Source organism: Myiozetetes cayanensis, unplaced genomic scaffold (genome assembly GCF_022539395.1).
Source record: "Myiozetetes cayanensis isolate MyiCay16 unplaced genomic scaffold, myiCay2020 scf16, whole genome shotgun sequence".
In the NCBI taxonomy this organism is placed as follows: domain Eukaryota; kingdom Metazoa; phylum Chordata; class Aves; order Passeriformes; family Tyrannidae; genus Myiozetetes; species Myiozetetes cayanensis.
The window spans coordinates 16,988,693-17,004,520 of NW_026087270.1; the positions used below are offsets into that span (position 1 = coordinate 16,988,693).

The following is a 15,828-nucleotide window of genomic DNA, read 5'->3' on the forward strand; positions in this document are numbered from 1 at the left end:
CTGCGAAAACAACTTCAACCAAGCCAAAAAGCTGCAAGGTTCCACCACGAGCCCCTTTTGGTTTTCCACTAAAACATGAAGAAGTAATTGCTATCAACTTCATTGCAAGTCTCTGGACAGCAAGCGGTGCAGAAGGGAACTCACCTCATCCACAGACATGGTGGGATGTGGTGGGTGGTTGTAAATCCGCTGGAAGTAGCTGTTTGCCTCATCATCTATTTCTTTGCTAAAGTGCTGATTAGCCTCTGGCCACACCTGAGATAAGTCAGCTGTTAAAAAAGGGAACAGGTATCACGCTCAGGACAACTTCAGGCAGTCAGGATTTCATCTAGTCCTTTTCACCTCTTCCACCAGTCTGTACAGAACCTGCTAGTTGTTCTGAAAAGCAGGATATTTACCCTTCCCTTTAGACAGGAATTGCTGTTTTTAAAAATCTGTTTCCAATATGCTGTATTTAGTAAAAAACCCTGAATCCTGAGACAGCATTAACCTCACCCTGCTGTATTCCTAGAACCCCCTGCATCCCAAGCTGACCTCAGCTGACAATTCACTGCATGAATGCAGAACAGACTGAATAAAGCATGCTACACAACACTGACATGCACACAGACTTGCACACAAACTTTCAGGCCAGCCAGTGAGCTTCCAGCAAGTTTATACTGAATGTTCAAATATAAACCAGTGGTCATTACAGCTGCCTCCCCTGTACACCTGCAAAGACAGGTGACTTACACTGCAGAGGCATAAATGATTAAGGATAATGGCTTAGTGTCAGGAACCAAATTATTCCTTCCAAAAGCTGCCTTCCCACCAACTTTTGTTAGTCTTATGTTGCAGCCTATTTCACTGCTTCACCTCTAAGTTCCCTGCTGCAGCAGGACCTTACTCAGGCAGCTTTCTTTAACCTTGTCACAAATAAAACCAAAACCACCCCGGTACCAGGCACATACAATTTTCTCTGTCCAGAGCAGGACAACTCTTTAGTTCAAAACACAGCACCACACAAAAAGGACAGAAACACAAACCTGTAACACATTGTATTTTTATGCTAACAGCTTTTTTTTAATCCCCCCCAGGGCACTTGTCAAGCTTCTAGGATACAAACCTCAGAAGCACCTTGTCCAGGCTGATGGAAAAACATAAAAGCCACATTTCTAACATTTACAACCTACAGATCCAAGCCTCCCCTGAAGGAAACACAGATGAACTGCAGACCACAGTCACACTTCACAGCCACAGACAACACTACCACTTACAAGGTTTCATCTTACTCTGCTGGAATGTAGGCTGGTTCAGTCCAGATGTGCTCAGCTTCCTTTGCACGAAGGGGTCGTTGTTCACTGCAGGAAGGCCCAGAGCTCCAGTTCCTATGCCAGTCAGGCTACCCGTAGTAAGACCACCTACTGAAAAGTAAACAACTGCTCGTCTCACTTGCACCCTCACAGTATGCATTTACTACTCCTCCCAGCACTTGTCACTTCCAACAACTCAACAGCTTTAAAATCCTCATAGGTGTCTAATAGCAAGCAATTTTAACTTATGCAATTCATCTCTGTCCCAACCTAAAATGATGCTGCTGAACTTGTCAAAACACCCTCTTGACTCCTAAACTTTTTACCTTTTGCAGCTGCAGCTCTGAAGTGCTGCTTCAGCAATGACCCAGAAGTGGGTAACTCCCTCCCACACAACACAGCTGTTTGTCCAGTGGGGTGTCCCACCCTCAAAGGGAAGGAAACACCCAACCCACCAGTATTTCCACCCTCAGCAAACAGTGCCTTAGCTCCCAAAAAACAAACCCCTGCACCCCAAACAGCAGTACCTGGAAGCTGGGAAGAGAGTCCTCCTATGCCACTGAAACCTGTTGTCTGGTTCTGGGTGGAAAGAGGGGGGAAGGCTTTTGCTGGTGACTGAGGAGTGCTGAAGGCAGAGCCCAGGTTTGGAGGGAAGCCTTGCATGCTCTGGGTGTGGGGAGCAGCTGAGCCACCTAAACTAAGAGATGCCATCCCTGCCAGCGAGTCGATCTGCACGGAGAGAGGGAGGTTACACAGGCACCCCGAAACCAAAGGCAGGCTGATTTTTTGGCATGTTCTGGATAGAGATGGCTACCTATCAAAACATGCCTGAGAAAAGCCTTTCTGCATGGCTGCTGTAAGTTCTGAAGTCATCCACATCACCCCAAAAGGTCAGTTTGTCTAAAGAACACGCTCACATTTTTCTTCTACAATCCCATGCAATCCCATTCTCTCCGTGCTTTTACAGAAAGGCTGATTGTTCCACAGTCTGCAGTTAAGAGTAACACAACGGTAAATGCTTGTAATAAGCAGCATTTACTTCTACTTGCAGATTTTTATACTACAGTAGTTTATGCTCTGCAGTTTGCAACCTCAGACCTCACCCCAAGACTTAAAAAGGTATTTCAACTCAAGCTTACAGAGTATTTGTATTTTTGACTGTCTGAAGGATCCCACTGTATGCCCACTTTTCCCACCTAAATACCTGAATGAAGTCTTCAATAAAAAGCATTAAAACCTGGGTGATGAGTAGGAGGGAAGGCACAGTACAGGCTAACAAAGCAGTAAAGTCAAGGAGCAGCAGAAAATGGTGTTATCTACCCAGAGGACAGCACGACTACAGACCAACAATTGCTGCTCTGCTTGATCATATCGCTTATTTGCAGCACGTTGCCAAGATATTTGGTACATCTGATGAGCAACTTCAATAAAGCAACAATTTACAAGGAAACTGCTCTCTGTGTTTAGTTTATGTAATCCACTGACAATTCAGTCATTCTCAAATGCTGAATTGCCACCATTTCATGTGAAAAGCCTGTCACCACTTCAAAATCGAATGTGACTGCTAGAAGCAAAACCTGTCTGTAATGTGTTGCTCCCAGAGGAGGAAGGGATGATGAGTGGCAGGGAGTAACTGAAATGTACCTTGTTTTTAAAAGAGCAGTTCAGTTGAGAGCTGAAGAGCCCCAGTTATAACAAGTCCTTATGCTCTAGCACTGTGGCTTGGCCCGTGAAGCTACAAACAAGACACATCAGGTTCAAAGGCAGTGCTTAATTCTCAAAAGTCTTAAGTCAATTTTAGCACTTTAAAAGAAAGCCTCAGTTATTTTAAACAAACCACACATCTGTCCCTCTTCAGTGCTCCCATCCTGTAATACTTCACAGTTACTTCTCGAGGCTCAGCTCAGTAACATTTGTGAAGTGAAAGACAGTTCTGAACTACGACCCTCGGACAAACATTCTGCACTTTACAAGCAAGTTATCCACACATGCAAGCACAGAGCTACGTGAGCCTGGTGGTGATGTTTGACTCAGTCCTGCAGGAAGAGCTCCAGCAGGAGCAGAGCTAAGGCAGCAGTGGTGCAGGGCAGTGGGGGGGTACCTGCACAGGGGAGATGGCATCCAGGCTGCTGGCGCTGGGCGGGCGGCCCTTGGGCATCACTCCCGGCGGGGGCTGCCGAGCCTTGTTCATGACGTTACTGCAGTTGGCCACCATGGTGAGGATGGTCTCTGACAGCTCCTGGGAAACACTCCTAGGACACAGCAGGATGGGGGGATATGTGGTTACATGGCTGCAACAGTTCTTGGAAAGGCAGATCATCTGCAACAGCCCTGCTCGGCTGCTGTGCACATCGTGGGCTATACACAGCTTAGCCTTGTGAATTAAAACACAGTCCCTTTTTCAAACCTGCTCCCCGCCAAGGCTCCTTCCTGCCCTCAAACTTCCCAGTTTGTGATTATTCCTGTTCTGAATCTCATTCCACACAAGGTCTCTCTCTACAAGAGGAGATGCATGGAATACACACACAAAGAAAATAAGGAGAGGTAAATGCCACCACCTGCTTTGCTGTAATTCATCTGCCTGCAAACTGAAAGACATGCTTTACACACTAACATTACAGACCAAACAGAGGTAGGAAACTCAACTATTCAAGGTAAATATAATCAAAAAACATCAGAACACTCAAATTTAGGCACAAAGTCATTGCACAACTGAGAGCAGTCAGTACCTCTTTCCAAAGTGTTCCATGTCTGACTGCCAGCTTCCCAAACTGGAAAGGAGAGCCAGCTCTGCTGCTGACATACCCCACCACAAACATCCTAACTGAACACTAACATTTTCCTCTTGGAAAATACAGCAAATTATTTACGCTTTCCTGAACTTTAGTTTTCCTTTCTTGGTGAGGACAGACTTACAGTCCCAGAGTCAGACACTCATGGTGGTTGGTTGGGTCATTTGTGCTTTGAGGGAACCACTGATGCTTTGTCCTGCCCCCTGCCAGGCAGGCTGAAGGTTACACTTTTTATCATGTCAAGAGGCACGCTGCTGTATCAAGATGCAAACATCACAATATTTGTAGATAGCACAGAACTGCAGCTTTCCCAAAAGAACAGAACAAAAAAAACAACCCAACAAACCCAAAGCTCACAAAAAAACCAGCCTGCACTTGAGGCAAAGGAAGTTGGTGGGCTGAGAGGCAGGAACCACAGCCAGCCACCCCTAGAGCAACAAAACTGTCAGCATAAGGGAAATTCCAACTCACTGCAGGAGAACTCCCAGGTAGCTTGTTCATAGATCCCATGCCTGGTCAGTGTGTGGTGCCTGCAGCCAACCTGACTTCATGGTAAAAACACTCAGCACCAGAAGGAACATTGATTTCTTTCTGAGGACTCACTGTTAATGTGCTGCCACAACTGCAGTGCTCACCAGGGATAAACAAGGGGCACCAAAGTCAGTCTCAGAACATGTAGGGTCCTGGTGGCTAAAACAGAAGTGTCTCCCTGGACATAAATCAGGACAAGAAATAACCACAGTCTAATTAAAGAGCAGGCTCCTAAACCAACAGATCTAGGAGATGGCAGACTGCAGCTGGTGAAGTGGAACTCCTCTCCCAGATGTATTTGATATTTACTGGGATTTTAACCTTCACAATGTCCACTCCCACTCGTGACTGAAACCTGAGCTCATCAAAGCCACTGCTTCAGGAAAGAAATCCAAGCTTTTTCTTTCCAGAGCTCAAAGAGAATAACTGATGGAAAATGACTGCAAGTAGGTCACATTCTTGTATAAAAGGGAATACAAGGAGCTATAAAAAGAAACCAAAAGCTGAGAGAATTGTGCCAGTAGAGAACGAGTGGCTTTTGGAATTAATGGAATAAATAAAGGTTGGTTAACACATTAAGATTCAGAACACAGTGACATTGGATGCAAGTCAAGTCTACAGCTCACCACTGAACCTCTAAAGCATGGAAAATAAGGAATAAATATTCATTTGTGAACTCGCCTCAGAAGATGCACTTTGAGTTGAAAAATATCAGTTATCTCTCAGTCCAAGACCTGTGCTGACCATTGTATCTCATAAACAGTAATTTAACAGCATTCTGAAGATCAACTGCACAGGTTCCAGCAGAAACCAGGAGATTTCCTTCTCCTAAAATCTTACGGCACCTCAAATTCCCTTTCAGTTGCACTATCCCTCGTGACAACTCTATGTTGGTACAAATTTCCAAGCAGCCACAGGAGGGCCATGAGTCATCCTGGCTGCCTTTAAAGATGTTTCTCGTGTTTTTCAAGACAACACTGGCTAAGCCAAAGGACACAGCAGAAGGCTCAGCTCAGTAACAGGCACTGGGACATGCCAGGCTCATCTGGTGCCAAAACCAGCAGCAAAATCAGCACCATCTCCAGCTTCCAGTCACTCTGGCTCACACATGGCCCTGTGACAGGCCTAGTTAACTGCAGCAGTGTTTCACAGATAAATGCCATCTTGGTCTGACAGCAGGGAGAAATGACACTGTAAATAGTTTACAACATCCAGTCACATTTACCACGTGTGTACACAGTACTGAAGACTGATTTGTCCAAGTTCAGTTTCCACCAGCCCTTCTGCAGTCTACCCCTCTCCTCCAGCAGACAAAACAGCTCTCAGATCTTTGATATTTTCCATCTGACTACTTTGAGTCTCTCTCAAATGAAGACAGAAGTTACACCTGTCTAGTTCCAGTCTCAATTACACTCCAGTCACCACTCACCACTTCTCTCCTACACATAAGGGACTGCAGGAGCCCTTTGTTGCTGGGGCAGTTACCAGACAGAGGCATCTGCTTAACACAATCACAAAATCCTTTATACAATCACTTTTCCAAGATGCTGTTCCATTCTGTAGCCACAGGCTGTATTCCCTTGTCCAAATTAAAGGCCTGGATCTAGTCATTAACCAAGGATGTGAGTCACCAGCCAGCCCCCAGTCTCTAAGGTCACCTCACCTGTTCCATGACAAAGACAAGAACACTCAAGCTCTCACCACCCAGCCTACACCAAAAGTTTCACTGCAAAATGAACTGTGTATAAACTTGCAGGAGTAGGTGCAGTACTGTTCTCATTAACCCCACTCTCCAGGTGAAATCTCAAACCAGCTGTGCCAGAAAACAAGGTGCAAACAGGTGACACAATCAGTGCAAGCACTGCCATCCTTACCCAGCACAAGCCTGCAGACAGGCCAGCATCGTCGCCAGCGTTTCAGGAGGGAGCTGAGCACTTTTGGGCTGATCTTTTTCTGGAGCAAGGCCACCCAGGATAGATGGACATCTTCTCTTTAGGAAAGTCATACAGGCCTGGATGAAAGGCTCCTGAGGAAAAAAAAAAAGGTTATCTTAAACTCTCAAACTGCATCCAGGACACTGTTTCAAACTTGGCAATTGCACCGTGGAAAGAACTGCACTGAGCTACTACAGCTCAGTGAAAATGTTGAACTATCAGACCATGGACACTTTCCACAGCTTTCAAGCTACTTATAAAATCATTAAAAGTGACTTAAGTTAGTCACCGATAGGAATGCAGAAATAAAAAGAAAAATTCTGCTTTACCCCATGCTCCCGAATTTTATCTGTGAGCCATTTGTCAAGTTTGAGGTATTCCCGTCGAGAGGCAAGTGCAGCAAGGTCAATAACAAAGGCAAATGGAGTACCATTTAGCAGCATTGACAAGGCCTAAAGAAAGAAAATCAGAAGACTACTAGTGAAGACACACAGACACCCTTTCTCCTTTTCTTTCTAGCCCCCCTCCACACTTTTTAGTTAAGCAGTCTTATTATCACATGCTGCTGTGCTTGCTTTGTCAACAAACATTGGTGCTATCAACTTCACTTACAGCTCGCTCATGAGACAAACAGGCAAGAGCTCTGATTTGAAATTGTGACTTTACCTTCTTTGAAGCAACATTGTGCTGACAGTTTTAAATTCCTCTACATGAAAATCCACCAGCAAGTGGTCGAGAACTACCAAGCTGACACTGCACCAGAATGAGGCAGAAGAGCCAAGCACCTCCCTGCAAACACACCTCAAGCCCCTCAGGGACGCTCAGAATGTATCTGCTCTGAGGGGTCAGCTCTGAACACAGCAATTGCTACAACTAAACTGGCTTCAAGCAGCAGCAGGTGCTCTTGCACTTTGTGACATCCAATTATTTTGTATCTGACTACAGGAAGCAATAAAGGCCTCACAGAAGTTAATCACAACTTCCACTCTGTTGTGAACGACCAAAAACTGAGAAGCAGTAGCAAGAAATCCCCATTCCATCACGCTTGGCAGTGCCACCTTCACACAAATATCTCACAGATATTTCCTACATTCTCATTTCAATAGTACTGAGGGTTGAAACAGTCAGAGCTCTTTCTGGATTTACACAGCAAGCAATTCTCTTGTACTGCTTCCCAAGGTACTTGTCAGCTAAGCCACAGTAACCAAGCCCACTGCAAATAACCAAGTGAAACATCTTGGGCTCACAGCTGGCCAGGCTGGAGGCATCTGCAGCCAGACACCACAAATCAGCTGAAGAGTTCTTAAGGTCACATGAACATAGGCTTTTTTTATTAACATGAGCAGCAACAAATGAATCCAGACACGCTTAAACCAAAAGTAACCCTCGCTAAATTAGTCTAAGTCAAGCTTAGCCTCTGTTAAAAGATAAGCAAACCTACAAAAGGCACCAGCCAGGAAACAATGGCAGTGCTTTGCACAACTCACCTTCAAGTCTTGGGCCACATCGAGGATCCTGGAGAGTTTTGCCTGGTCATACTGCTCCCCCCTCATGTACCACTCTGCCATGGCATGCATGATGAGCTGGCGGATGGAGGGAGACTGACCCTGGGGAGAAGGAAATCAGGGTTGTACTTCATGGTTCTGGCAATAGGATCAACAATGTGAACACCAAACAGGGCGTTTTACATCTAAAGCTTAACAGACATATTTACTCTTGAGCTCCAGAGCTGCTTTTGAATGGAGCCTTTTCTGTGCAAGAGCTACAGGTAAAGGATGCAGCACGACTGCAAATGGTCAATATGTACATCCCCACCTCTTTCCTACCACTGTCCAGGTCTCATTGCTCTCAACTGTAAACCAACTGCTTTTGGAATATGCAAGCCATTGAAAAAAATGTTATGCCTGACATGAGGTGCTGAAGTGAGAATTCAACATGGGAAACACAGTATCTAGCTCTACCAGCACTTCAGGCCACACCAAACAGCAAACACATTGAAACTATGGAACTTCCCCTTGAGAAAGGTCAGCAGACAGTCCTAAGACTTCTGGAAACACCCCAGACTGTCAAAACTTTCTGATGTGGGTGGTTTCTTTACGCCTGGAATAACCTTCACCTTTTGGCAAGTACAAAGGAGACTCTTTGGTTTAAACCTCTTCACTTCTGACTGCTGCAAGTTTTTACACTTCAGATGTGTGAGGTTGAGAGCTGAGCAGGGCAGGGTGGGTGATGCTGTTGTGAAGGTTTTGGGGGTTTCTTTTGCTGTATTGTTTGAATTTTTGTGCTTTTATTCAAAATCAAACCGCAGTCAACTTCAGTGAAAACTGAAAGGCTTAAAAAAGTCAAACTTCACTTTGCTTCTCTACTTTTCTAGGTATATTTTCTCAGTAAATATTACTGAAAATCAAATCATAACAATTTGCTTCAAGTCAGGGAGGGGACCAGCTCATTACTGTGCATAAACCACAGATGATTTACCCCTTGGGTTTTAAACTGACCGGCTCATAAACCAATAGGACTGTTGTTAAGTGTTTTAAGTGTTCAACACATTTAAACAGCTTTCAAGCCACGTGACCAAACTCCAGTGAAAACATTTACCTGTCCGTGCCACGCGTAGTGCAAAATGATGGCAGAGTTGGGGTGGTTGCCCAGGAAAATGGGCATGAGCGTGGAGATGAGCTCGTGGCGCAGGGTGTGCCAGGACGTGTTGATCTGCAGTAAGGCCAAAACCAGCATATCTGGGCAGTGCTTGATAGGAAAACTGAAGAGCTGCTTCACCTGCTCATACTGCCCCACTTCTGCCAGGCGTAACAGAGACTCGATCAAATCCAGGCTCTTCCTAACGAAAGAGAGGAAAAAAAAACAAAACAAAAAACAACCCAAAGTTATGGAGCAGAAGGATTTACAGGAGCCTGGAGCCAAGTGTTCTGCAGGAACAATGGTAAGGAAATACAAAGCAGCACCCACTGCCACCAACCTGACACTGCAGGTTGTTTGTATCACCTGCAGTTGAGCCTGAAAGAAACCAGGAGAAATAACTCACAGTTTAAGAGCTTAACACCTTCTGACTCTGTTAGGGAAGAGGGAGAACTGAGAGGTGATGTTGAAGAAATTCAGCTCGAGGTGGGTGACCTGGATAATTTAACTTGAAATGTACTTCCAGAAATGGAATATACTTTTTTAAACATCTCCCAAGTTCCAACTTGTGAAACTTACTGAAGATACTCTACTTGTTTTGTCTGCTTCATGGACAAGTAGTGATTGTCAATTTACCTGTATTTCCCATCCTTCAATTCCCTATTTTGGGCCATACAGTTGAAAAAGGAAGCAAATATCTTTCCTGATATGGCTATACCAAAAGAAGGGGTCAGCTCAGAAAGTCACACCAGTCAGCTTCATGCAATGACTCACCAACAGCTCCATAAATTTACTATTTAAATCCCAGGAGTTCTTTCACACAAATAAAGCAAACTTCTCTAATGTCATCCTGGGAAAGAGAGATTTAAATTCACACCACCTCCTCTACCCCCTCCTTTCAGCTGGCAGTGCATGTCAAAATACACCAGCAGAAGTTCTCCAGACAAGCTGAGGGCTCCAATCAAAGCAGGAACTGGCAGTGCATTTTCAGCTCTTACAGAAGCACACAGGAAATCCTGATGATGGGAGTACTTTCACCAATCACATACACAACAAATACCAACTGCTCATCTACTGGGATGTACACACAGCTACCAAAAAATCTGGCTCATTTAGGTAAAGCCAGCTTCCAGCAGACAAGTAACCTCAGTCTAGGTATGAAAAGCAGTTGAGAGCAGGATTACCATGTAGCAATTTCTCGATTGTCATCCTCTGGTGGTGCTTTCAGGATGTCTGTGGCAACAGTATGGCAAGGGTAGTCAGCAAAACAGAAGATGTCAGGGTTTATGAGGGAATGTTGAATGAAGGAGAGCTGGAATTAAAAAAGACATCAAAAACAGTTTAGATATTTAGACTTTCAGGTTCCTTCATCAAGTGATACGTTCTTGAGAACGATGCAAATCAACAAAGCAGCAGAGATGAGCCAAGCTTTACTCCCAGCGTGTTTCATGGAAGACTGAACCTCCCACTTCTCCCAGGATTTCTGAAGTGATGGACACAGATGTGCTGAGGGCACTTGCCTGCACAAAGCTGTGGCCTGTGTGTGTAACACCCTCTGCTGCACTACAGCCCAGGGCTCTGCTGAAGCCACAGGAGATGTCACAGTGCACCAGGGACCATCTCCTCCCACAGTGCAGACACTGCTGAACTGCAGGCTGCACCTCAGTAACACACCTGAGGCCTCACCAGCCAAGGCCTCAAACGTGGCTTTATCTTAAAACTCACATTACCAACCCACCAATCCAAGAAATCCAGGAACTCTGCAAACACTCTACAGATAGAGTAGAAATGCTGGGACACCCACCTGGCCCTCTGCGTGCTTCCAAGGTCTGTAGATGGCATTGACCGGGAAAACCTCCATGCCCAGCCCTCTCTGGATGCCAAACACCACGATATGCAGGCCCTTGCTGTCCCGGATCTGGAATCCAGGGTGGTCCAGTTCGTATGTCACTACTTTGAAGTCCAGGTTGGGGTTCTGCAACCAGACAGACAGGGGGGGTCAGCCCTGAACAATCCTCAGGACTGTCCTGTAAGAGCCCCTTCTCCAGCAGGATTTTATCCAGCTTAACATCCACACAACTTCCACCTGAAAGCAGGGTTTCTTCTCAAAAAGTATGTAGATAGTTGTGAGAATGTGATGCAAGTTAATGTGTGAAACCAGACTGTGAGATTGCACTTGCCCAGCACTACAGTGGCTGTCTATCCTTCCAAGCATTTCATTAACAAGCTTTTCAAAAACCCAAACACATTGCTCCTTCCTTAGCACGCAAACTTATTCCTTTAGTAGGCTTCCATGTGCCTTGTAATAAAAGGCAGAGGGGTCTGACCTGCTGGCAAAGCAGAACTTGCTTCTCCTTCTGCAAAATGTAAACTGCCAAGTCCTGGAAAAGCACCTGCTACGTTTTTCAGCAACAGTGTGAAACAATAAGGATGAGAGAGCTTGGGAGGGAACTGTGGCCACTGCACTCAAGTCAGAGACAGGTGAGCAAAAATACAAAGTTGCTTGTATGGCCCAAGGTTTAGAAAAAATAACTGACTCCCGCATACTTCAGAGGGATTATACAGGGGAAAAAAAATCACAAAAAAATAAGGCAGGCCAAGGAAATGGGACTCACATTTATCTGAGTTAATTACAAAAATTGCTGCTTATAAAGTGGTGAAAAACTTTCCTATTTCTAAAGGATCCTCACACGCAAAAACCTTTACAATGCTGGAATGAGTAACTACAAAAATAGTTTCATTTTCATCATTCATGCCTACACTGAGAAGCTTTTCAAAGCAAGGTGTTTGATGCACAAAACACTCCCCTGCCAGAAATACGCTGAAACACAAAACCCCTCAGAGAACACACGCTGGAGTACGTGGGAGCAGCGTGGAATAAATCTCAAATTGCACCCAAGTTACTCATTCAAGCAGTTTTTATCTCCCACAATTCCTCAAAATGTTCTTGTTCATGAGGAAAAAAACCCCAATCATGTAAGTACAGTGCCATTAAGGAGATTCAAAGCTGTTCAGGCTGTTGCAGCTTAGAAAGCTTTATAATCACACTGAGACACGTCCTGCTTTCAGATATTCCACATGAAAGACCAAGATGTTCACAAGACTTACCAGCTCTTTGAGAACATCAATCAAGACCTCCACATTCCAGGTATGGGCTTGGGTTCCATCACTCTTATCCTTCCCATCACTCCAAATCCCACTGCCAGGAGCCGAAATAGACTGCAAGTCAAATACACTGAATTAAACACAAGTTAAAAATAAAGGAGTCTCAGCACCCACTGGCTACACAACTCCCTGCACTGGGAGGGCATAATCAGCAAATCAGACCAGTACTGACACCTTTCATTCACTCAAGCATTAAACACATTTTCAGCAGAACTGACAGAAGTCCCGAATAACACAAGCAATTGTTAAATTACTAGAGGAGGGTGGCATTTCAGCTCCTCTGTTTCTGCTGAAATACAACCCCCAGCCCAAGAGGCCGCTCACCTGTAAGGGAATACCGTCGGTCAGTCCCGAGTGAGTGCGAGCCATCATCCCCAAAACCCGGGCCACCTGCGCCGCCGTCACCTCCCGCACCCCGAACTGCACGATTATGTTGCGACATTCCTCGACACTGAGGGCGACAGAACAGACACCTCAGGGAGCAGCTCCACAGGACAGGGGGAAACAACTCCTGTGAGCACAGCTGGGACCACACACGGATTGTTGGGAGAAACTAATGTGAGACTAGAACTCAGCTTCAGTCGTGTCAGCCAAATGATCCAACGTCATAAAATTCCAGGCAATCAAAAGAAGAATTCAGCAGACAGTCCATGCAATTATTTCCATGAAACATTCCATGCCAGGTTTGCAGTTCAAAGCCAGGTGCACTGGAGTGCCACTTTCACAGCCTGTGCTCTGTCCCAGCAGAGGCACAGGGCAGGTTTAACACTCTTTCTGCTTAAAGGCACCTGCACGTATTGACCTGTGATCCAGAGCTTCAAACACTCCAGTTTTCTGGGAGCTTGAAGTGAAACACAGGCTTTGAGAACGCACATCTCCAAACAGCGACAGGCACTGTTCAAAGGTAAGCTGGGAACATCTGCCTTTCAGCCTGATGCAAGGCATGGCATCCCTGAGAGGTCACCAGCAAAAACCTTCAAGGAGCCAAAAGAGCTAACAATGAGCAGGTGCTCAAGTTTCAATTTTAGAACTGAGGGCTTTTTCTGTATTTTTTTTTTAAATTTTGTGAAAATTTCATAACTAGGCAAACAAGATTTATATAGCATCAATACAGAGATGGCAATAATTATGGAAATAATTTTCATTATCTTCCAACACACTTACTGTGTTTTTACTTCATAGTTTAAACAAACTTCCATTAATACCTGTGAGATTTGATCACCTCCCCAAAGTAGGCAACAGTCTCTTGAAATACAGAATCATTTATTTCCAGCTTATGCTTCCTAATGAGTTTCCTTTACAGAAACAGGTTAGGTTCATACTGAGGGCTAAGGCCCCCTCCAGAACCAGGACACACTTGCAGGCTCCTGTTATCACTACCAGCAGAGCTGGATTTGTGCAGATAGCAGATACACAGCAGGAAGTTAACTTTTAATATATTCAAATTAACTCCTCAAGAGACAGCTCCTGACTAAGCCTACCTTCTCCCTCCCCTTTCCTAGGAACTGCTTCAATTCACACATGTATCTAAACAAACAAGCCCAGAACTGCCCCCCTAACATTTCAGATACACCATCAATTTACTATCCTAATTAGATTGTACACTTGCAAATAACCTCAATAATTACTGACCAACTGGTCAGTACCACACTGGTCAAAACACAACATAAAGAGGAAGGTGCTGCTGCTCAACACTCTCCAAGTGAGACCAGTAACCTCTGTCACATGGACAGTGAGCCAACAGGAGTCTGCCACAAGAGGAAAGTTCTTCCAAAAATCTAGTAGGGTTGAGCTGGAATTCAGGATTATCCAGGCACTTTTGTCAAATTCTTATAAAACCTTCACAAGGAATGTGAATCCTTTTATGGAGCACTTCTTACCATGACAAAATCCTACACAGATGTATCTGACACATCATAAAAAAGCAAAATATAAACCAGGCATCCAATCAAATGACCTCAATATTTAATGAGATTGTAGTTGATTTAGTACTTGAGGTGTTCTTTACCTTTTGCCTCAAGAAACAAGAAAGAAAACCACCCCCACCCAAGATGCTTGAAAATGACATTTCCCCACAAACCTTGCACAAAAGCCATAGCCAACTTCTTGCATGAAATCTGCCAGAGAACTCTCCATCATGGTTTTGGCTATCCCTCCAGAATCAGGCAGGATCCTGTCCATTAGAATGTCCCGTTTTTCAGGGTATAGAAGTGGTGCAAGCACCACGGGGCAACGCTCCTGGGGAAAATCTAAAGGCAAGAGGAACAAAAAAAGTGTCAACCCCCCCCCCAGAACACCAGCTGCATGGAAAAGGTTGTTCCAGATTATTCCACTGCTGAGCTAGAGTTGCTCTGCTGCTGCAGGAATCAAGAGGGCACTCGTAGGTTTACAGCAAACACTCATTTTGGAAAGGAAGAGACCACTATATAGATGATGTCCCCTGCAAGGACCATTGTAGCTTCCAGGAAATGAACCAGTTTAACTCAGAAGCACCTCCCTCAGTGTGCTAGTGCTTCCTTAGGGATCTGCATCCAATATAAACAGCACAGTGCTTCAAATGGACCTGTTTCAAAAATACTTTCCACTGTGAGGGGTTTCTCAACTGCAGTGCACTGAGCTCCTCTGTTAAACCCCAAAACACCAGCCCATACAAGCAAACACAGACTTGAACATCCCCTACTTCAAGTTTATTATGGTCAATGTCAGAAAAATGTTATTTTTCTGTCAGTCCAGAGCTATGGGAAGTTTAAGCTCTGCCTCACCCAGCTCCCCACGACTTCAGCACCCAGCCCGGTTTCCTGAGCAGCACCACTCACCTCTACGTAATGTTTTGAGGAAAGCGTCAATCTGCTCCTGTCCTACCCCAAAGGCTCCCTTCTGCCCAAAGAGGAGATGGGAGAGGAGGAGGTGCAGGACCTCTATTGCAATATCTTGGAAGCCACCTTCTTGATTTCCACTGACGTCGGCGTCAATGTAAGAGCGTAAGAGATCCGGGAGTTTCTGTTTGATAAACTGGGCAGCTTTGGGAAACACAAAAAGAGGCTCCAGTCAAAACCTGGAATTCCTTTTTAATAGGAAGATTCACAGGTATCATTCTCTTCATTTGTGTTTGTTTACCACAAGCCACAACAGTTCAGATCTAAATACCCCTCAAATACTAATGGACAGCTAAAAGTTACCACAGCATCTCCTGCTGATTCATTATCCAGCAAGTCATTTATGGAAGGGACCTTCAACTTCCCACAGTGTGACTGTGTCAGCTATTGCCCCTCCAAAGGCACCACTGGCTGCAAGCTCAGGCCAGGCAGGCACATATCTACTCATCCAGAAAGCCCTGCTGCACTTCAGAAGCTTCACTTACCAAAACCTCGTAGATCTGAGCTGAAAGAGTTCAGTAAAGCGAGACCAAAAATCACCTGCAAACAGGAATAAACATTGTGGTAAGAGGCATCATCCTTTCTAACAGCCTTAGTAAAA

At 45.0% G+C, this 15,828-nt stretch overlaps 1 protein-coding gene and 1 non-coding gene across 6 annotated transcripts in view; both read right to left on the minus strand.

The window, feature by feature from the left end:
- The window catches only part of CNOT1 (CCR4-NOT transcription complex subunit 1), a 50,499-nt gene that overhangs the window by 24,290 nt on the left and 10,381 nt on the right, over positions 1-15,828 (minus strand). For 2 of the 5 annotated variants that reach the window (XM_050311670.1, XM_050311669.1), the window contains exons 6-20: positions 15,713-15,767; positions 15,168-15,371; positions 14,432-14,600; positions 12,676-12,802; positions 12,295-12,405; positions 10,991-11,161; positions 10,371-10,498; positions 9,148-9,388; positions 8,037-8,156; positions 6,879-7,001; positions 6,490-6,641; positions 3,394-3,544; positions 1,820-2,021; positions 1,257-1,403; positions 145-269 (exon numbers count right to left, since the gene is read on the minus strand). In XM_050311670.1, coding sequence (XP_050167627.1) covers positions 145-269; positions 1,257-1,403; positions 1,820-2,021; positions 3,394-3,544; positions 6,490-6,641; positions 6,879-7,001; positions 8,037-8,156; positions 9,148-9,388; positions 10,371-10,498; positions 10,991-11,161; positions 12,295-12,405; positions 12,676-12,802; positions 14,432-14,600; positions 15,168-15,371; positions 15,713-15,767 — 2,226 coding nt within the window. The remainder of the gene's footprint in view (positions 1-144; positions 270-1,256; positions 1,404-1,819; positions 2,022-3,393; positions 3,545-6,489; positions 6,642-6,878; positions 7,002-8,036; positions 8,157-9,147; positions 9,389-10,370; positions 10,499-10,990; positions 11,162-12,294; positions 12,406-12,675; positions 12,803-14,431; positions 14,601-15,167; positions 15,372-15,712; positions 15,768-15,828) is intronic. The other 3 variants (XM_050311673.1, XM_050311671.1, XM_050311672.1) reach the window with 3 other exon arrangements.
- LOC126638096 (small nucleolar RNA SNORA50) lies at positions 2,929-3,064 on the minus strand. Its single transcript, XR_007628504.1, has one exon. It is a non-coding gene; the product is annotated as a small nucleolar RNA SNORA50 (small nucleolar RNA).